The sequence below is a fragment of the Formica exsecta genome, unplaced genomic scaffold, assembly GCF_003651465.1.
Source record: "Formica exsecta isolate Colony F162 unplaced genomic scaffold, ASM365146v1 scaffold1173, whole genome shotgun sequence".
Taxonomy (NCBI): Eukaryota; Metazoa; Arthropoda; class Insecta; order Hymenoptera; family Formicidae; genus Formica; species Formica exsecta.
Genome location: NW_021848514.1, coordinates 9,818 through 31,759, shown reverse-complemented (window position 1 = coordinate 31,759; position 21,942 = coordinate 9,818). Strand labels below are relative to the sequence as shown.

The window sequence follows — 21,942 nt, the reverse complement described above, 5'->3', positions numbered from 1 at the left end:
CAAATATTTTTAGAGTTATTAGCTTGTAACTAGCATTGCGCAATTATATATATATATATATATATATATATATATACTGTTTTTTATAACACCCGGAAAAATTTTTTATATAATTAATGTTAATTATTACTCACCATGCTCAGCATGATACCGATGAAGCAAAATCGAAAGACGCTGTTCATGTAAATTAAACTAAAGTTCAAAGATAGCAGTTTTTTTAGCAACGAAGTTATACTGAAAAAAATATAACATATATGCAAAATATTATGAAATGTACTAAAAAATTAATCTAAAAATAAATTCATAATTAATAAACTTAGAAATTAACTCTTAAACATATACAAAAAGCTTCAAAAATTTAATACAAATAAGTAACTTATATTTGCATAAGTACTAATTTTTACCATGTTCTTATTATTATTATGTTATATTTAGGAGACTGGGAAAGTCGCTGATTCAATTTTACAATACTCACTGAATCACAGTGTTGTGATGCCGACATAGCATTATAATTTCCTTTTCTTTTCTTTGATTTGACTTAGAAGAATGCTCTTTATTATTTTCATCATTTTCTTGAAATATCATTGCAATTTTCACTGCAATATATCGATATTGAGCCGTTGTCATCAACACTAGATGCACCATGTATACATCTACACCGACTTTCTTTAAAAACATATATACGGCACTAATCATTAAGAACAGGCTTCCCAGCAGAAAGACTTCAAGTGAAAATGGCTGCCTCGAGAAAGCGGCAGGTATTCTGTAATCTTCGTAGTAGAAAAGATTCTTCTCGAATACTAATACAAGCGGTATACAAGTCCACGCTATTATCGATGCCACGCCGGCCGACCAGTAAAAATTGAGCGGAGGCTCCACCGGTGCTCTTCATGGTCTCGTCAGCAGTGCGCAAAATGTCATTCAGTCTTCGAATCAATTGATTCGCCACATCCTTATGAATATGAATTCGCGCGATCATGAAAGCCATTTCTATAAAGACGGCGAAACAAATCATGCCGTCCTTCAGAACCTTTTCCGTTGACACATACATGCAACCCGGGATTAATACGGCACCTATGATCAGTTCGATCATCCACACAAAGACGCTATATATCTTCCATAATAATGGAAAAGATGAATCGTAGCTGGTCATCGGTAATAAATTGCCCGAGAATAAGTTCAGTCGAATATTTAGAGGATTTACGCTCTGGAAGTTCATGGCTCTTTCGATATCGTCGATCGGAATCGGTGTGTGACTCTCTGTATTTGTATTTATCCCGTTTCATACTGCTTTGTCGCATGTATATGTCCTCCTTTTCCGTTCAAAAGAATATGCGTGACTTTCCTTTTGGATTCCTATTTGATATTGATATTATTGTACTGCTAAATGATAAACGATGACATTCCGCTCTCTTTATTATCCACGTTTATTCTGTAATTATCGTATACATGAATATCACAATAAAATATGTAGAGAGATTTCGAACAAAGAATGAAGCCTTCTTTTATATGAAAATGTAAAAGTTGATAAATAAGTACTTCAATGTGAAGAAATGAAAAGACAAAAAGCTATATTTTACTATATTTATCACAGTGATGAGTAGAACCATCGACTTTCTTGTAACTACAGAGTACATGTTTTACGAAGTGATAATTATCTTATAGTATTTTGTCCACTGTACGCGCATTGTAAAACTACAGAACTGCGAAAGGCTGCAGTATCGAATGCCATTTGATGCGTGCTTCAAAAAAGCGGTAGAGAATAGCGAGAGAAATCATTTGTTATAAATTAAATCTCTGAATTTATTTGTCGATGTTCATCAAATGTATAACATTGTTAGATATTTAGAAGCAGCTTTATACATATCCGTGAGTAACAAAAATCGATTCTATTTGATAAATAACTTCTGGGAAATTTGTAAGTCAGCATCTAATCTTAGAATAAAAAATAATATATATGTTATAATAATATTTATCGTATTTAATAACTGTTGCACAAAAATACAGTATATATATATATTGCACTATTTTACTGGATGCATGTATAATAATCAAAGATTTTTCTAACAAAATCGTTGATAATAGATCTGAATTTTGACGAAACAATTTTTTATAATATAAAGTTTTTTTATGTTCAAATATCTCTATCTTCTGTTCTAAAACAAAATATAAATTGGTTAGATGCTTTTAGCAACATAAATAAGATAATTATATAATAATTATTCTATTATATAACATACACGCACAAGTTATAATAATTATAATATAATTATAATAAAATTATATACGTAATAAAATTTTATCATTTATATAACATATAAGTTATAATAGTTTTACATAATTATTAAGTAGCAATTCCAAAAATATAAAAGTTATAGTATAATATATTTATAATAAGTAAAAAGCGTACCTTATAAATCTTTATTTTATTCTTAAAAATAAAAGAGCAAACGAGTACGATTGATTTAAAATCTAAAGAAACATGCAAAAAAAATAAGTTAAAGCAATAATAACACATTGGTAGTAGAATTAAAACTTAAATAATTATTATAAAATTAATAAAAATAATTAAACGTTGATATGTCTAGTGTACTTGCTAATAATATACATTTCATAAATTTTATCTACCGTCATGAAGGAAGGAAGAGACAAATTAAATTTTTTAAATGTCGAAAGTTTGCACTCTAAATTGTTGGATATTATCATCATCATAAATACGTATTTCAGTGATGGTTCAAATTGGTACCACTTTCCATGGAACGCTTTATTCGTTAATTCTGTACTCTAAATTTAAAACAAAACGATAATACATGAAAGAGACAATTATCAATCACAAAATTTTAATTTTTTATAATGTATATATCGATATCTTCCATTTTCAATTGTTCTTAGCAATGAAAAATAACTTTCCTCTTTTCATATAATTATTTTTTATTTATTTATTTTAACTCCTAACTCATTATTTTAACTCCTAAGTATTAAATGGCGTAAAAGAAAAGATGACCACTCTTCAATAAAACTTACCGCATCTAATAATTGGTGAACGCACAAGCATAGAATATAAAGCTGTACTAATCCGCCGGATATGTACATGATGACCATGACTGCTTCTAAGGTAGCCTTTGATAATATCTACATTTAACACATTAATTGTTGAAAAATATTATACTGGTAAAAAATGTTAATGATAATTCAATAATGTTGAACATTTCTAATTTTTGCTTATAATGCATTTCTAGTATAATTAATAGTTATTAATTATTATACTCACCGCACTTATCAGCATGATGGCAAGAAAGCAAAAAATAAAAATATTCGTCAAATATAATAAACTCATGTTTACAGATAATAATTTCTTTAGCATTAAAGTCATTCTGAAAAAGATTTAATGATTATATACGTATTTAAAATCATATGATGACATAATGACTTATAGATATTTATGCCTATTACAAACATTAAGCAATTACGCTTCAGTAGTAAAATGAACCAAAATAGAATAAAAATGAATGATTTTAAGAATATGTAAAGCAACAATATTATGTAGAAAATAAATTAGCAAATGTTCACCGATTACTTACTGAATTACAACATTATGATGTCGACATAACGCTTTTATTTCTCTCTCTAACGAATCTGCAAGAAAAGTACTTGTTTTTTCAGATTTATTTCGTAAAGTGTCTTCGCAAAATAGTATTGCAAGTTTTGCGGCGATGTAGCGGTACTGCGCTGTTATCAGTAAAATAAGATTTATCATGTAGACGTCCAAAGCGACCTTCTTTATAAACATGTACACACTGGCGACAGATGCGATAAAGTTTCCCAATAGGAAAATTTCTGTCGAAAATGGTTGCCTCGAAAGAACAATCGGTAGTCTATAATCTTCATAGAGAAAATGTTTCTTTTTGAAAACCAACGCGAAAGATAGGCAGCACCACACTATTATGGATCCAGTTCCTGCTATGCAGTAAAACTTGAGCGGAGTCTGTACCGGCTTTAAAGTTGATTTCACGATAATCTTCATGGTCTCGTCCTCCGCGCACAGAATATCATTTAGCTTGCGTATTAGTTGATTCAAAAACAATCTGTGCACATGCATTCGCCTGAGCAAGAAAATTACTTCTATGGTGACAACAATACCAACCGTTGCGTCTTGCAGAGCTTTATCTTTGGGCACGAACATGACACCAGGAATTATTGCGCTGGTTTGGATCACTTCGATCAGCCATATAATAGCGCTATATATTCTCCACACTGCAGGAAACAGGGAATCGTTGCTAGTCATCGGTAACAAATTGCCCGAGAGCATGTTTAACTGAACGTTTAGAGGATTTACGTTTTGAAAATTCATGCTGTTCCTTCGTGATGAATGCAAAGTACTGCGCAAAATACAGTTTGCCAAAATCGTCTTCAATATTTTTCTTTATGTTACGCGTTTAATATACTTATGAATATTATTTTAAGCTATTAATTAAACTAAAAGAATATTTAGTTAAAATGCAACAATTGCTTCTAGTATGTAAATGTATTTGCTTGTATATTCGTATTTACCCCCGTTTGATCTTTTTCCATTATTACATATAATTTTTTGTCGGAAGAATATACGGAATATACAGAATGGCGAAAGTTGGTCAAGCAACCGTCAATCTTGAACAATATCTTATTTTTCTTGAATTTTTATTTATTCGTATAGCTTGCACTATAATAAATAGCTTGCATTACCATAAAATAAGCACAGAGATATCGTTTCTCATTTGTAAAAATTATTGACTTTTATGCTACAATGATAGTTCAGACATGCATGATAAATTAATTTTTATCGACAGAAAGCTTTTACCTTTAGACTTTAATAAAGAAATAAAAGATTAAAATTTATCTTCTTTATAATATATGCGATAAATTTAAGGTATGCCATGATTCTCTTTATTTTATTTAAGAAGGGGATGCGAAAGCGACTCTAAGCGCCTTTGTAATTATCCTTGCTCTATAAAGCGACGATTATCTTATGGCACTACATCCTTTGTTATAGTCTCGAATTCAGAAAACGCTGCAATATCTAATAACGCTGCAGTATCTGATGTACTCTTGAGCGAGAACATACTGAAAACTGATCTTTCACCGGTTACATCTGGAATATAAAAGTGACAATATCATTAAATAATACATCGAAAAAAATATGTATGTATATTATAATACTAAACAATATTTTGAATTATTTCATTCCTTTCAACAACTGCAATGAGTTCTTTTCATTATTGATAGATGTCTTAGAGTTAGACATGTAAAACTTTTAACTATTAAGAAATATAATTAATTTTATCAAATTATTTTTGTTATTAATTTCTTGCAATATTTATTTGTTGTAAAACGTTTTTATCAGCAGACTCCAACAAATACATATATTTTAAAATCTATCCATTATACTTTTTTATCTATATCTTGCAGTAATGGATTTTGCAAAAATATAAATGTTAATACATTTCAGGGATATTACGTATTATTTTAACAGCTAAAATATAATATCCAGTCCTCGGAAGATGTCATTCATCCTCTGGGTCACTTGGATCATCAGTTTCCTGTGTGTGTAAAGATACATTATCATGGCAACTCTATAGTAATCATGGCGACGACGATGCTGTTCTTCAATGTTTTTTTAAATGCCAGGATAAACTCAGGTATCAATGCTGTCAAATAGGTCATTCCGAATAACAACGTAAGATCAATATCCGCCATATCGTAAACTTTACCGAAAGTTTATGCTCTCGATGTTTTTCATTTGTTTGCGATAAATTAGAATTATATTGATAAACGAGGTTTGCAGAAGTCGATGATTGTATCTTTATTAATGATCGTCTAATGCTTTTTATAAATGGAAGTACGTAACTTTTTTATTAGTAACTTGAGATAATTGGCCGATGACTGATTATTTTTAGCAATTTTATATTTCCGTTAAATTTCTTACTTCATTTGACTTTGATTAATATGTTATATACAGTTAGAAGTAGCATTTCCTGCTTCCTTTATCGTAATTGTCAACTTGTTCTTGTGATTATTTTACAGATGTATTGGAGTTTAAATATCGTGAACATAATATAGCACTTCTGGATAATAATTGGAAGGATTTTATATTTTATCGAAAAAATAAAAATATTAATAAATAAAATATTGCGATACTAAAAATAAAGACATTGAACAAGTTTATATATTTTGTATTTCGTTTATCGCAAGGGTAAGTATGATCACTAACTTTTTTATTATTTTACTTTTTGACTTAATTATTTAGAACATTACAAGCGCGCATTACGCGCGTAGCACATTTGATTATCTTATATATTGTATGCAAATACATTAATATGGTATAATGGTTTTTACAAAATCAACGACTGCACAATTATCATAATATTATGCTTAAAATAAATTTTATTCTTCTTTTATTCTTCATACACCTGTTATTCATTAAAATTAATTTGCCTTGGTAAATTAAAAACATAAGTTTATAAAATGCAATAATATGATATAATTGGATGAAAATACTGAAAAAGGGATGAAATTATTATGTTTATGTATTTTTATGAAATATGACGTTTTGTCGATAAACTAAAGACTGATTTGCGATAATTTAACATGCTGAAATATTATTTTACAAAGTGTTCCAAAGAACATTAATTTTACAGATCAACAACTAAAATAAATTGCCTTATTCATTGACAAGATTTATAGAAAAGAAGTTAGACATGTACAATATATATTACACGTAGATGTTTTGATATAATCACATATTTTAATTACACATATGCTTATATTTTCTTTACTGAAGAGAATAAGTATTATATATATTATAAACATAACAAATTAGCTTCAAATATATAAATTTATTTTCCAACTTAAGAAAAAGATAAAAAGATGAAAGATTAATAAAAGACAAAAGTTTAATTTTTTTTTTTAATAATATATTGTCACAGTTCTAAAGAACTTAGAACATTATGTTTGTTAGATCCGTATTCGCTGGATCATTATGCGACACAAACTTGTGCAGACTTTTTCTTTAGAGAATTAAAAAAAATTTTTTTTTTGTCTTCGATAATCATTCTCTATTTTATCTTCTATAGATTTAAACGTGCGCGATGTATTTTTTGTTTCAATTCGCTTTTAAAAATAGAAGAGCAATCGAATATGATTGATTCATAATCTAGAATATTATCAAAAAATATGACATAAGAGGATTAAAATATTAATAATTTCATGTTATATATAAATAATAAACATATATGTTAAAATTTACCGTCATAAATGAAGGCAGAGACAAATTGAATTTTTCAATTGCTGCAATTTTGCACTCTAAATTGTTAGCCATTATCAGTAATAAAAATGTACGTTTCATTGATGGTCCAAATTGATACCAGGCTTCATCAAATGCTTTATCCGTCACTTCGATACTCTATATATTAGGTTCCAAAGGATAATATATGAAAAAAAAAGAAAAAAAAGGAAAAGCCATTATATATATAATCACATGTTTTTCGGTTTAATTTTTTCAACATTTATGCTTTACAATAATTTTTATAAATAAGCAATATTGTGCATGCACATACAAATACAAGCTAGTTTTTGTTTACTATTAATTGTTGATTTATATTTATTATGTTTATTAAAAACTTTTTTAATAAATAAATATATGACAATAAAAAATGTGCAGACTAATCTAATTAGTATATATAATATTTAATAAATTATGTTATCTTTGATATTAAAATATTATTGCTTATACAAAGAAACATAATTTTAGTAATATAAAACACAATAAGTCTTACCGCGTCTGATAATGTCTGCACGGAAGAACATAACAAAAAGAACTGCATTACTGAACCCATTGTAAACGATAAGACCGAAATTCCCTCCATGAATGTCATATATGGCACCTAAAAATTGATAAATACACTTTGTTAGAAAACTAAATAAGAAGCAACTTTCACATTTCTCACTTGCCTAGTTGAAAAAATTTCCTGTTCATATAGAACTAAATAAATGATTTAAATTTTGCACATTGCTTATTTTTTTATTTTAGAATTAAATTACAAAAGCGGAATACTTGCCACATTTTTATCTCAAATAATATATAATAAAATAAGAAATAAAATTTGCAGTTGCAATTCAATATCAAATAAAATTAGAAAATGTAAAATTTGCATTTTTGTTATTTATTAAAATAAATATTATTTTTTAAATAAAATCTAATATAGAACTATCTAGTATAAAACATAATTAGTTAATATAGAATAATAGAATTGCTATTAACGATAAGTATTTAGAGAACTTTTTTAAAAAAGCACACTTTTTTATTATTATTATTTTTTTTGAGTTTTATTAATATTTGCTATCGATACTCACTGAGCTCATTAGGATACCTATGAAGCAAAATCGAAAAACGCTGTTGAGATATAATAGACTGAAGTTCACAGATAGAAGTTTTCTTAACAAAAATGATATGCTGAAACACAACGTGGAATGCATATATAAAAGATATAAAATATTGAATATAATAGATATGTATACAAAATATACATCATAAAATAATAAATAATATTCTATATATTAGACATTAGAAATTATAAAAATATATACACGAGATTACATAAGATTTGAGTAATGTTGTGATTTATCATTTTACGAGTATTTTAAAAGCATTGAGAGTTATTTAATTACAATTTCATAATTAAAGTTAATTTTATAATTAAATGTTTTGCTATACTTACTGCAAAATAGTATTTTGATGCCGACATAACACTCTCAGCTCTTTTTCTGCAGATTGATTTGTCATAGGATGATGCCTTCTTTGAGACTCGTCACGATTGTCCTGTGAATCTCGAAATAATAATGATAATTTTATTGCTATGTATCGATATTGTGCGGTTAACATCAGCACAAGATGCATCATGTATACGTCCACGCTGTATTTCTTCAAAAAGCTGTATATACTGGCAATCGTCATGAAAACAGTCGATGAAATCAAGATATTGACAGAGAATGGCTCGGCGCTGAAAGCGGTTGGTAAATTGTAATCTACGTAGGAAAAATTAGTCTTCTCAAAAACCAATAAAATAGGCTGTGAGGTCCATATGGTAATAGATATCACGCCAGCTGCCCCATAAATTACGAACGGTTTTATTATTGGTTTCAGAGTCGTCTTCACAATATCCTCCATGATCTCGTCCGCAGTTTCTAGGATGTTATTCATTTTCTGGATCAGTGACACCATTAATTTTTTGTTTACGTAAATACGCGTAAGCAAAAAACACGACTCGATGATGACGACAACGGCAACAGTACCGTCCTTCAGAGCCTTTTCTTTTGGCGTCACGATTATCCCGGTGAGCAACACGATAGTGTAAATCAGCTGTATTAACCAGACGACGATGCTATGTATGCGCCACAGTATTGCAAACCGCGAACCATCAGTTGTTATCAGTAATAAATTTCCCGAGAGTATGTTCGCTCGATCGTTTAAAGTATTCACATTTTGGAAATTTATTTTTCTCATGCTGTATTATCCGCGATGAATCGGAACTGCCTCGGTAAACCTAGCGTATAAGAACTAAGACTTTTGTACTTGCATTAATCCCTGTCTCACGTTCGACTGTCGCGTACACTTCTTCCTGCACGAATGAAAATATATAAACGACATATTTCTCTATCAGTATTTTAAAATTATACCTACGTACACTCAGAAAATTAATATTCTTCTTGAACTTTTGTTTCTACTCGGCTATTATTAATATATTATACGCAGTCATACAACGAATAGTGAGATTCCTCTTCTATTGTTCTATTGCTAGGTCTGTAATCTCACTGTGTGTCGACATTTTAGAATTTAAATATTCTCTAAGGTATGTTTCGAACAAATAGATAATAATTTTAAATGGTTTTGTGTCTTATTATAAGGAAGCATAGTTTATAATTAAATGTCGCGATATACTATGATAATTCATGGATGTCGCTATATATCTTTCACTCCGTTTACTAGGAATATACATACGATAATTAAGTTCCTTGTACTACTAGCTTACATTGTGAGGTGGCAATTATCTTATGGTATTCTGTCGAATATTGCAGAATTGTCAAAATTCAGAGAAGTCACAGAATAATTTGGCGCGTTTGACTGACGCATGCATTGTCAATTAAAATATATAATTTAATTTGCAGAGATTGGGCAAAAATCGATTGCGGACAATGTTTCACAAAATGTTTTGTGGCAAGCTTAATTATGGATCAATTAATGAATTCATCTGTATTAAACAGTGATTGATCTTCACAGTAAGTTTCTTCCTTTGATAAAAGATTTGTGAATAAGCGTAAAATATCAAATTGTAAACAAATTAGTAAACGCTTACTTTCTGAATCATTGCGATATGGTTTCGATAATACACTTTTATATTCCTCTTTCAATGTGTTTAGATTAGAATAACGTCTTTCCCCCCCCCCCTTTTTTTTTATTTGTCGGTGGAATTATTTTCGTGAAATATTGTAGCAAATTTTATCGCAATATAAAGATAGTACGTTATCATCAATAATGAAATTTATCATATAGACATTCAAAATGATCTTCTTCATAAATATATACTTGCTGGCAATGGATTCTATAAGATTTCTCATAATTAGAAAGTTTCATAGGCAGCTATCAAATTTGTGCAATTTGTTATTCTTTTTCATGTTTAATTTTGGCAGAAATAAACATTACACATGTGCAATATATATTCTTACATATTTCTTTTGATATTATAATCATATTTTGATAATATATATTACATATATATGCTAATATTTTTCTTATTGGAGAGAATAAATGGTAATAGCACAAATATTATATGCCGTAAAAAGATTTATATGCCAATATATTATCTTTCATTTCCAGCTTAAAAAATAATAGGAAAGAGATCAATAAAAAACAAAGATTAAATTTCTTATATTATCACATTTCTAACAATTTAATAATATTATGTTTATTATATTTATATTTCTTGAATAATTATGCAAAATAGATGTATCTCTCTCTCTACAAGCTTTTTTTAAAATAATTTTCCTTAATCTTTTTGTCATTGATTTGTTCTCTATTCTATTTTCTCTACCTATTACATTTACGAATGCACCATGTATCTTCTGCTTTATTTCGCTTTTAAAAACAAAAGAGCGATCGAATATGACTGATTCATAATCTAAAATTTCATCATAAAAAATGTAATGTAAGAAACTTCAAATTTTATATAAGCAATAAATGTAGTATGTTAGAATTTACCGCCATAAATGAAGGCAGAGACAAGTTGAACTTCTCAATCGCCGCAATTTTACACTCTAGATTATTAGACAGTATTAATAATATGAATATACGTTTCATTGATGGTTGAAATTGATACCAGCTTTCATCAAACGCTTTATTCGTCACTTCGGTACTCTACGTTTGGGTAAAAGAATGATATATGAAAAAAAAAGTTATTAATCATATGTTATTTTCGATTTACTTTTCTCAACATTTATGTAATAAGTCTTACCGCGTCTGATAATGTCTGGACGGAAGAACACAACAGAAAGAATTGCATTACTGAACCAGCTGCGAATGATAAAATCGAAATTCCTTCCATGAATGTTAGAGATGGTATCTAAAAATTTATAATATATTTTGTGTTAGAAAACTGAAAATGAAAAATATAAGAGGAAATTATACAATTTTTACTTTCTTATTTGAAAATATATTTCCCGCATATACAAAGTTAAATAAATTGCTCGAACTTTTTTATCTCAGAATTGAATTATAAATGCGAAATATTTGTTTTGTTTATCAAATTTTTATCTGAAAATAATAAATAATAAAATAAAAAATAAATTCTTTGATTTTAATTTAATTTAAAAAATATCGGGAAACATATATATATATATATATATAATTATTTTTTATATACTCATGCAACACAAAAATATTATTATAATTTCTCAAAATAAATTTTAATTGAGGAGCAACAAATGAAATATAATAAAATTGGATTTATTATAATGGATAAAAATTATTATCTATTAAATAAGAGATAATTTTAAAATAAATTTCTATTCTCTTTCCGAATTCTATTAAAAAATGTTTGCTATTGTTACGTACTGTGCTCATTAGGATACCTAAAAAACAGAACCGGAAAACACTGTTAAGATATAGTAGGCTGAAGTTCACAGACAGAAGTTTCCTTAACATAATTGATATGCTGTAACACAACGCGTAAAATATATATATACACAGAACATATAAAATATTGTATCATATAATAAATATATATTATATACAAAACATAAATTGCATCAAACAATAAACTGCTATTTTGTCAAACATAGTAATTTATAAAAAAAAATATAGATAAAATATATATAATAAAATTTCGATAATATTGTAATTTATAATTTTTCAAATATTTTAAAAGCGCAGTCATTTAATTACAACTCTATAATTGGAGCAACCTTAAAAGTATCTTCCTATTATTTAATAATTTTATTTTATTTTCTATTTTAATAATTATATTATGCTTACTGCAAAAATACGTACAACAAAACATTATTTTGATGCCGACATAACGCTTTCAGTTCTTTTTCCGCCCATAAATCTGTCAAAGGATGACTTTTTTTTCGAGAGTTATCACTATCCTGTTGCGAATTCCGATTATTTATAAAATTTTTATCTTTTAATATATATATATATATATATATTATAGTAATAGTTCCAGAGCTTTCAATGCATCATCTTAGAAATAATGCAGTTATACAACACTCATTGTAATAAATACATATCTTTTGTTTCTTCTAGAACAATGTATATAACAAATAATATATCACACAATTGTCATATCGTATTACACACGTTGTAACATAAAGTTCAGCTTTGCTATTTCAGACTAAAAATTCTTGCGTAAAAGACTGACTAGAAGAACATTGACAACCGTGCAAATTATACTCGAATACAAGGATGACGCGCTGTTATATCCATCCAAACGATGATACACCTTTCTATTGCCAAGCTCCTGTATGGGTCTGTAATTGTACTTCAGAGTGCCATTGTAGCTCTGAATATGTTTGAACACATTTACCTGTGTGTGCATGCAATTACATATTAGACATTAAAAACATTATTATATTATTCCAATAGGAGATATTTCAAATAAAAAGATATTTCATGTGCATGATAAGTTCTTAAAAAATTACATGTCTATTAAAACAAATATAATTATCTCACAATTTTATGCTCAAATCACCTGCGCCTCCGATATCGGGAGTTTTTCAGTCATAACAAACCACATTACAGATTCCTGGCATCCTGGCGTGGTCAAGGATCCCTCATATTGATAATACGTCGTATGATCCTTTGGTAGAAGCAACAAAGGTATTAATTTGGTTCTTATCGGTGCCATATTCTTTCCCACCCAGTTTGATACCATTTTCGTCGTCTCTAGAATCGGCATCAAATCCGGATTGTCGTAACTATTAAACTATAACAAAATATCACGATTAATGACGTGTCTGTAATATACTTAAAAATATTATTGATATGAGGAGAAAGACACGAGCAATGTAACAGATATTATTCCCCTACTTCAAACAGAACCGCGACAACGACAACCCCTTTCTCATGCTGCGCGGCTTCGCTAAAATTCGCGTACTGATTGTCGTAATGTACTAAATGCAACTCCAACGGATTACGAGAACCGTCCACGGTATGTTCGGCACTCCAGTGAAAATGTATTTGCTCCAGAATGTATGCCGATGATAAATTTCCGCCGCTTAGATGGATCGGTATACCATGCAATTTAACTTGTACTGTAAAAAAAATTTATCTTTTTCTTGTTAAAACAATATATAATTGAATTATTGATAGACATAAATAATGATAAGTTAAATCCTCTTTCATTACATTTATTATGATAAGAATTGATTTATTTCGTGAAAAAATGATTATGATAAAAATATTAATATTCTTTCATTATTTTGTATTATATTTATCTCAAATAAAAATTATTCTATACCAGTAATATTTTAAATTTTCTTTATTTAAACAACGCAAATATAAATCATCAATTATACACAAAATTTCTAGAAATAATGTTAAATATATAAAATATAGAAACTTTTAAAATATGGAATAAACACAATTAATAAAAGAAATAATAAATGTACTATGATACTGACAATTAGAAAAAAATAATTGAAAAATATGCGTCCAATAAAACAAAAAATATTGAAATGTAATATATTGCAATTTGCTTACTGGTATGTCCATTGTTAGTCAGTGTGCCAGAAAACGCGAAATCGTATCGATCGAAGTTGAGAGCACCAAGATCAATTCTTATGGCATCTTCCGTCACGATGTCAATCGGTGACTGTTTCTTTCCTGTCGTACACATTTCCGGCCAGCTCTTTGGTCCTGTGAAAAAAAAAAAAAAAAAATATTTACAAAAATCACACGCACATAATAACTTTGGTTATGACATAATGCAACAAAGTTTAACTATTATATCGTATCATTATAGAGATATTTAAAACAATATTGTTATATGTATATGAGCTAAAAGAGAATTATAGTTTGGAACTCGCATCACACATATATAGCTCTTACGTCATTTTTTTAAAACAGCTTCTTAATATCAGGTGATTGCATAAGTTCCCTTGTGGTTCTCCATTTTTAATGATTTCTCTTATGCACAAATGGACTTATCTGAACAATGTCTGACGCTAAATTGACATAAGACAACGTCATCTATTCGGTGTAAGCAACAATTACCACACGAAAACAATAGAACTCCGCCATGCAGTAACTTGATGCCATCTATGAAAATCGGGCACGAACTTATGCAATCATCCAATATTTTTACACTTTTGATAATATGTATATTAAAATAAGTTGCACATAAATACTATACGAAATTAGAAGCATTTTTAATTATAGCAAAATATGATCTATTTTTTATATATTAAGAGCCATTGATTAATAATTATTTAAAGAAATAAGAAATCATATCTTATATTTTATTTTTACGGTCATAACAAGTTTTTTTTTATCTCTTAAATCTGGAACCCGATTAATAACTATTAATATTTTCCGATTTTTAAAGAATCATAACGTCATCGTTAAATATTTTATTCTAAAACACACTTTAGCGATAGAACAATGATGTAGCGTTACGATTGAACGTGCGAACGTGCTATTTTAATCATAATACATAATATGTGTTATACATTTCTAAAATTATCATTAATACCTACGCGCTATGATTACATTGCATCGAATTACAGTTCTATACGAGAAAATGATAATGGCTTTAATATTTATTAATAATTAGTATTTCTTAGTAGAAAAAAAGAAAAAAAATTATAATCATAATAAAAGTTAAGGAAATATATTTAAAAAACGTGTTTATAAAAAAATTTTTGAGATTGTTTTATAGATTGCGACAATATATATGAAATAAAGCGCTTTTATAATTATTACAAATATATTCTAAACGAGTATATATGTTTAGAGTTTTTTAAGAATTTGCATTAAGTGGATAACTAGTCTGTAGTCTTACGAAACTCTAAAATTATTTTAGACCTTCGCACTAATTTGCGCAATAATATGCACACATACATATGAGTAATGTTCACTCGCAATGAGTGAAGCATAAGCGTAACTATAGCTACCACAAATAAACGCTCTCAATATATAATAGCGAATGCATTCTAATAAATGTTTATATACGTATATTGATGACTTATATTAAATATTATAGATATGTCACAGAAATTTGAAATATTATAATATTTCTTGCATAATAGAAACACATAGAAACGCATTGAATTATAAATGTGTAATATTGTTTAGAAAATATATACAGATCTTCTGGATCTTTACTTTAATCACAAATGCTTCAATTTCGTTAAAGGAAATTTAATACACTGACTTTGTTCTTTAAATATCTTCAACTGACATTCAAGGTTGCCGTTATTAAATCGCTAATAGCTTACATGTAAGTTTCGCATAAGCTAAATGAGAACAATGTGGTTATAGTTTTTGTGTACATTTCTCGCAAAGAAAATTTTCCGAGCATCGAGATTTAAAATCACGACAATCATCGGTCTTGCGATCGATAAAGACCATTGTAAAATAGATAAGCATCAATTAACAAAACAGATACAAATCGATGCTTATGTTCTTTTATGTGTGTATATTCTTGCAAGATATATCGTTATAAAAGACAAAATTATTACACATTGTCAATGTTCTGATAAAGCGTCTCTATGTTGCGAAATAAAAAGATAATGAACAAATAATTGCTTTCTTAACTTGAATGGCTTAATATATCGGCAATGATTTTTGTTATCTCTATTTTAAAAACTGATGCTTTTTTTTTAGATAGGATTAACTTTTGAACAAGCATTGCATTTTAATTCGATCTTAAGCATCATTTATTGAAGAATCATCTTTGATATCGATCGTAAATTATAAATGCGTATAAAGTGTAGTATAAAAGTTTTATTATAATTATCGTAATTACCATATTTGCCCCAATATCCCCACTCAAGTGCTGTCACTGCTTGTAAACCTGAAATAAAGTATACAATGTTTATTTTTTTTGCACTTAACAATATTTATTTTTCAGTGATTATAGTTAATCTGGGAAGAAACTTTGTTAGCACAAATAATGCAATTACGCATTCATTCCACCGTCTCATAACGAGCAAGTGAAAGAGTGAGACGCGAATTAAACTTGTTCATAAATCGTCTCAACACATATACATAGGTAATAATTCTTACGTTAAACTGCTAATTTTAAAGCATCTCGAAAGATAACAATTCTCATATTTTAGAACAACTTCTTTTAAATAGCATTTTAGCATTTTCTAATACCAATTCCAATTATTTTGTAGTTGATTCAGATTTTTAAAATAAAGCTCTGCATGTTATTATAAAAAAATTTAATTATGTGTTTATATATAACATTATTTATAAATATTATTTAAATTATAAAAGATATTTTTTAGAGATATTAATGACAGCAGACTTTGAGTATTAGTATCAAAAACAATAGTTGTAATTATTGTTAAAATGAATTCTACATATAAAAAATGACTATACACGCACAGCATACATGATAAAATAATACATTCCCGTAGTTAATACATTTCATTGAGATTACTTTGATTAATTTCAATCTGGTTGCTCAATTGTAATGTTAGATGCAGTATATGCGAATGACAATTCCGAATGAGATTTCGTGGAGAACGTGTGTGCTATAATAATCGCGAGCTAAAGCCGGCGCTGACTTCGTCCTCGTGGTATCAATTTGCCGAGTTTGCACGAACTGCCAATAAAATAATTGTTTCCACGCTACCGCCACGCGAATAGCTCGCCATATCGCGAACGTGTTCGTTCCGTTGGGCTCGATAAGTAATTGAACGCGCGCGACAGGAAACAGAATTGACCCCGTTGACCGCTCGGGCCACATCAAATTCGCGCTTGTTCCCCATCGTATTCTATCATTGTGGCTAAAGAGAAAAAAAGGCGGCAAATCCGAGCAAAAGCGATCGTTTCATGAAAGCCAATCGTGCGGCGGTCAATTGGATCACAATCGGTGGATAAACGCCGGCGCTTTCTAGATCAGCGCGCCGGCCGCAACAACGGCCAAATCATTCAAACGACCCGCAGATTTTAATGAGCATAATGCATACTTCCGCTGCGGGGATAGCATGCAAGATCGGCCGATCGGTATACGAGTTTCGTGCATAGTTTTAGGGATATTCAAGATAATTCAGTACCATAGACATATATTGCGCGATATGTATTTCGTCTCCGTTTCTAAATATTTCACTGGTAGGAAAATGATAGCTTTGTTTAGTTAACTTGGTAGTATCATATATATCAACTTTTCGTCGAACACACATGTATTACTCGAAAATAATTATCCTTATATTCTTATTATTAAATATTTATCCTAGCGATATTACCAAGTCTGAAAATAAAATGTTTAACTTTGGTAATAGACCCATTTTTAATAACAATAATAATTGTTAAGACATATTCCTTTAGATTATCTCTCATATCTATCCATGGTGTGGTGTGTTTTTTATACAAATTATTTAGGTACTAGAATTTCTCAGTAGAAAAATTTATAAATGCTATTGTATATAATATTTTGTGATTTTAAAGTCGAGTTAAACAGAAAAATAAAACATGAGTATTTTGCGTAGTTTATGAACTAATATATAGAACAGTAATAATGTTGGTTTAAAATAGATAAACGCATATTTGCGACAAAAAAGAGATTATCTTGAAACTATTTCACTTAAAACAGTCAGCATGATAATAAGTGTAAAAGAACATTTAAGATAAATAATCGCAAGACAGCTATATCAGTAAATTGTATGAGCTGGTAAAAGAAGGGGAAAAACGCACTACTGACATATATTATGGATGTCTGACAATGAACTTGTATATATATGCAAATATATGCAAAATTTTGCACAAAAATTTATCACCACACTAAAGATAAATTAAATGTTCAAATGCACTGTCTATATTAATATTTCACATATATATAATTAAAAGAAAATTAATAAATTAATCGCGGGAAAAGATACCGAAAGATCTTCCTTTTCAATTAACTCTTTCATTCATATTGATATATTTTCTGGATAAATTGGTAGGCAAAATGACAAAAGAGTAATGACAGCGGGAATGAGCTATCGAACACAAATGCAACGGTAGGGCCCTTACCTAGAAAGACGATTAGGCAGAAGAGATGCATCGCGGAGAGCCACCTGAAACGATCGCGATGGGTGACACACGAGCGTGATGACGACAAGTGTACGACTGATGAACGCGACGTAAATCTAACTAGATAACCCCGAGATTACACGAGGAGAGCTATCGCATGAGATTTAGCATGTACAGCGGCAGGGCATTGCAGCTACAGTATATGACGCGGACCAACCGGTCATCTGATTACCAGCATATCCTATTAGGCAAACGGCATTCTTGAATACCAGAGTTGAATTGATTTGCCCAATAATCGAGTGCATTCATTTATCTGCACTGATCTATCGCGAATCGAATAAATGGTGACGGAATAATTCATTCAATCTATATTTTATTTAAATAAACTATTTTTTTTTTTTAAGGAGAATTGAAACAATGAAAGAGATAAAAAAATGAAACAAAAAATATTTTAACTATTCGGTTATTGTATCAAGATCACAAATCTATTCTCTTTAACAAAATCGCTTCAGCAATTTTTTTAAATAATTTTTTTTTTCTATAAGAAATGTGATATATACTTTTTATATCAAACACAAAAAATATAACAAAATGCTAAAAAAAAGCTTTTAGAATTTGGTTATTATCTTATTCGCAAGAAATGAGAAAGGTATTATATTATTGTTGCGCGCCAATGCACCACTGTCATCGTACTCAAACTGTTACGATCATCCGAGTAAAATTAAATTCGCAAACAAAACATGGTCCAGATTTTAAATTTAGACGCGCGGTTCATGCATTCATCAACAGATTGAAGCATTTAATCAACAAGCAAGTATCAGCATAGCTACCATCAGTGTTACATGCATTTTTTGGCTGAAAATAATTATTCAATCATATATAGATAATTAGTCATTCGTGTACAAGCCGTTTTCATAAGTTAAATTTATACAGTAGAAAAAAGTTTATACTAAAGCCAGATTGAGTGCAATATATATACCTTCGGTATTCCAAAAATATTTTGGAGGAAAGAACTTTTTTCAAGTAAGCAAATTTATGTCACTATTAAAATATGATTATTTTTTTAAACTTAAAATAAATTTTGTAACATATGTGTGTGTGTGTGTGTGGAGAATGAATAAGAAATTCTTCATTGCTGACATACATATTGTAGATATTTTTGAACATGTTTTTCAAAAATTTTATTTAAAAAAGCAGAATAAAAATGGATTGGTATGTTAAACTAAATTTTCATCTCTTTTTATAACAGATATATTAAAGAAACAATTATATCAGACGTGAATTCAGTAAATAATGCTTAATTTTATTTTTAAATAAGATGTCATCTTACTTTTAACGCTTAATTATTTTTCTTTCTTTTTTTATTTTTAATGCATACTTATTTTTAAACATATACATACACACAAAATGCTGTCTCTAACTTTTAAATAAATCGTTCTATTTATTTTTACATATTATTAACTTCTCTCTCTTTTATTCTCGCAAAAATAACTCAATTTCTTAAATTTATTCTTTCATACTCTTCTTTCGTCTATGTTTAACAGGTATTTTGTAACATGTAGTTATACAAAATATTGCACACATGTTAATTTATGCACTCAGAGATCAAATCTCAATTCTTGATATCTCTCTCAAGATTTCTTGGTACCTCTCCAAAGTCCAATAATAATCCAGAACACAAAAATGCGGAAACTATACTATTAAAAAATTGTCAAATATTTTACCTGTGCAAAGTAACGTTAGTGTGACTATTAGCAAGTGGCCTAAACCCATTTTTATACGTGATGTGCTCGCCATTTTACCGAGAAGCAGCTTGGACGACGATCGCCGTTCGACTGATCTATCTGGCAAAATCCTCGTCGAAAAGCTGACTTAGCCAATCTACCCCCCTGGTAGACTTATAACTCTCGCGAAATTGTATTCTCGATTAATCGATTTGAGAGAATTGCGTGTCTCAAATCGATTGATCAATTGCACACAAGCTCGAACGGATACCAAAATATTCTGCGTATCTCCATAAAATATAACTTGTTTATCTTTAGAATACAAATGTATGGAATTTTAACAACAGTTTATCACAACGTAAACTTTAAATTTTCCAGTAAAATTGCGTAAGAGTTGACGCGAGTACTATTAAAGTTAAAGTAAGCATTTTAGTATGCGCGAGAAATAATATTAAATTTATGTATGCATATTTCCGTGCATAGTTTTGCAACGAGTAAATAATTTAACAAAGTGGAGAACTTCCCCTCTTTCACAATGATGCGGTTTATTATATCACACGATCCTCTCTCTATCTCCCCTTCAAGTTCTCATATACCCGTTATGCTATTTGGAATGCTGATAACGGCGACACATCATGCCATTAAAGCTGCTTTCACACTTGATATTGTTTCACAACCATCTTTTTGAATGTATTTTACATGATTGGCACAATAAAAACAAGTTACGATAAGAAGAAATTTCTTTATAATCCATTTATCTCACGTTTTATAATATCACGTGTATCTAATAATAACGCACATCTGTGTAATAATTCTTTGTGATATGTTTTCTTTTAGCATAAAAGAAATTATTTTAATTGCTTTTGTGTGTGTTGTTGCTAAATATTATCTGGCAGCAATTACAGTTGTATGTAATTATTTTAAGTCCACGCATTTCTGCAAATTTAGTAGAGATCGTGGAGGTGTTGATAAAAATAATAAACTCGATACTGTATCAATTTGAATGTAATCGTTTATCAATGAAACTATTTTTTCTCTAAATGCATTGCTATCAAAGAAAGAAGTTATACTTTAGATGATATTAAAGTAAATTATGTCACTCAAATTAATAAATTAAATTCATCATTAATAATATAAAATATATATGATTTATGAAGGAGGATAGCTCTTTCTCTTATGCAAAAATGTTGATCTTAAACCTTAAACAATTTATGTTGCAGTAAAAAAATTTAATCTACGGATTACCTTTGCATATTAATAAAAAGCTCTCAAACTGGGGCGATTCTAATCCCATGGAAGTTGTTCGTAAGAGTGAAACGATTCGCGTAGCAACGTGGACACACGACTCGACAAAAGAAGAAGGCAGCGAAAGCTCGAAGAAGAAACGAGAAGCAAGCGGCAGGGCGTTCCGACCAGAAATAGAAAAGCGGCACGAGGGGAGTC

General features: G+C 29.0%; 5 protein-coding genes across 8 annotated transcripts in view; all 5 read right to left on the bottom strand.

The window, feature by feature from the left end:
• Positions 1-1,403, bottom strand: part of LOC115240793 — a 2,532-nt gene extending 1,129 nt beyond the window's left edge. Inside the window, exons 1-3 of the mRNA XM_029816158.1 lie at positions 905-1,403; positions 476-873; positions 135-234 (exon numbers count right to left, since the gene is read on the bottom strand). Of these exons, the coding sequence (XP_029672018.1) occupies positions 135-234; positions 476-873; positions 905-1,219 (813 nt within the window). The 5' untranslated portion in view covers positions 1,220-1,403. The remainder of the gene's footprint in view (positions 1-134; positions 235-475; positions 874-904) is intronic.
• Positions 1,404-2,421: 1,018 nt separating this feature from the next.
• Positions 2,422-4,439, bottom strand: LOC115240785. The gene is made up of 5 exons (XM_029816146.1): positions 3,582-4,439; positions 3,275-3,374; positions 3,025-3,132; positions 2,629-2,784; positions 2,422-2,472 (listed from the first exon to the last, which is right to left on the bottom strand). Exons 1-5 carry the CDS (start codon positions 4,349-4,351, stop codon positions 2,422-2,424), a joined length of 1,185 nt encoding a protein of 394 aa, XP_029672006.1. The 5' UTR covers positions 4,352-4,439.
• A 2,403-nt stretch (positions 4,440-6,842) lies between these two features.
• LOC115240817 (odorant receptor 67c-like) lies at positions 6,843-9,538 on the bottom strand. The gene is made up of 5 exons (XM_029816195.1): positions 8,754-9,538; positions 8,389-8,488; positions 7,812-7,919; positions 7,283-7,438; positions 6,843-7,189 (listed from the first exon to the last, which is right to left on the bottom strand). The coding sequence occupies exons 1-5, from the start codon at positions 9,536-9,538 to the stop codon at positions 7,139-7,141; spliced, it is 1,200 nt and encodes a 399-aa protein (XP_029672055.1). The 3' UTR covers positions 6,843-7,138.
• Positions 9,539-10,873: 1,335 nt separating this feature from the next.
• Positions 10,874-12,803, bottom strand: LOC115240778 (odorant receptor 67a-like). The gene is made up of 6 exons (XM_029816133.1): positions 12,795-12,803; positions 12,578-12,675; positions 12,143-12,242; positions 11,544-11,651; positions 11,291-11,446; positions 10,874-11,210 (listed from the first exon to the last, which is right to left on the bottom strand). The coding sequence occupies exons 1-6, from the start codon at positions 12,801-12,803 to the stop codon at positions 11,160-11,162; spliced, it is 522 nt and encodes a 173-aa protein (XP_029671993.1). The 3' UTR covers positions 10,874-11,159.
• LOC115240847 (carbonic anhydrase 2-like) lies at positions 12,720-21,808 on the bottom strand. 4 transcript variants are annotated; one of them, XM_029816246.1, is made up of 6 exons: positions 21,745-21,808; positions 16,557-16,604; positions 14,291-14,446; positions 13,619-13,842; positions 13,281-13,514; positions 12,720-13,115 (listed from the first exon to the last, which is right to left on the bottom strand). In XM_029816246.1, the coding sequence occupies exons 1-6, from the start codon at positions 21,791-21,793 to the stop codon at positions 12,924-12,926; spliced, it is 903 nt and encodes a 300-aa protein (XP_029672106.1). In that variant the 5' UTR covers positions 21,794-21,808; the 3' UTR covers positions 12,720-12,923. The 4 variants fall into 4 exon arrangements, with proteins under 4 accessions (XP_029672106.1, XP_029672103.1, XP_029672113.1 ...); XM_029816243.1 differs by lacking the exon at positions 21,745-21,808 and adding an exon at positions 20,500-20,634; XM_029816253.1 differs by lacking the exon at positions 21,745-21,808 and adding an exon at positions 18,776-18,924.
• Between the last annotated feature and the right edge of the window lie 134 nt (positions 21,809-21,942).

Coding starts and splice junctions, on each gene's coding strand:
- LOC115240778 (XM_029816133.1), bottom strand. Junction 12,243..12,577: donor CATCAAAATAATGTTTTGTT/GTACGTATTTTT, acceptor GTTGTGTTACAG/CATATCAATTATGTTAAGGA. Junction 11,652..12,142: donor TAGGTATCCTAATGAGCACA/GTACGTAACAAT, acceptor ATAAATTTTTAG/ATACCATCTCTAACATTCAT.
- LOC115240817 (XM_029816195.1), bottom strand. CDS start 9,538: ATGAGAAAAATAAATTTCCAAAATGTGAATACTTTAAACGATCGAGCG. Junction 7,920..8,388: donor TAGGTATCCTAATGAGCTCA/GTGAGTATCGAT, acceptor ATCAATTTTTAG/GTGCCATATATGACATTCAT. Junction 7,190..7,282: donor CTCTGCCTTCATTTATGACG/GTAAATTTTAAC, acceptor ATAATATTCTAG/ATTATGAATCAATCATATTC.
- LOC115240847 (XM_029816243.1), bottom strand. CDS start 20,572: ATGGCGAGCACATCACGTATAAAAATGGGTTTAGGCCACTTGCTAATA. Junction 13,515..13,618: donor TTGTCGCGGTTCTGTTTGAA/GTAGGGGAATAA, acceptor ATTTTGTTATAG/TTTAATAGTTACGACAATCC. Junction 13,116..13,280: donor TCCCGATATCGGAGGCGCAG/GTGATTTGAGCA, acceptor ATGCACACACAG/GTAAATGTGTTCAAACATAT.
- LOC115240785 (XM_029816146.1), bottom strand. CDS start 4,351: ATGAATTTTCAAAACGTAAATCCTCTAAACGTTCAGTTAAACATGCTC. Junction 3,375..3,581: donor CATCATAATGTTGTAATTCA/GTAAGTAATCGG, acceptor AATCTTTTTCAG/AATGACTTTAATGCTAAAGA. Junction 2,473..2,628: donor CTCTTCCTTCCTTCATGACG/GTAGATAAAATT, acceptor ATGTTTCTTTAG/ATTTTAAATCAATCGTACTC.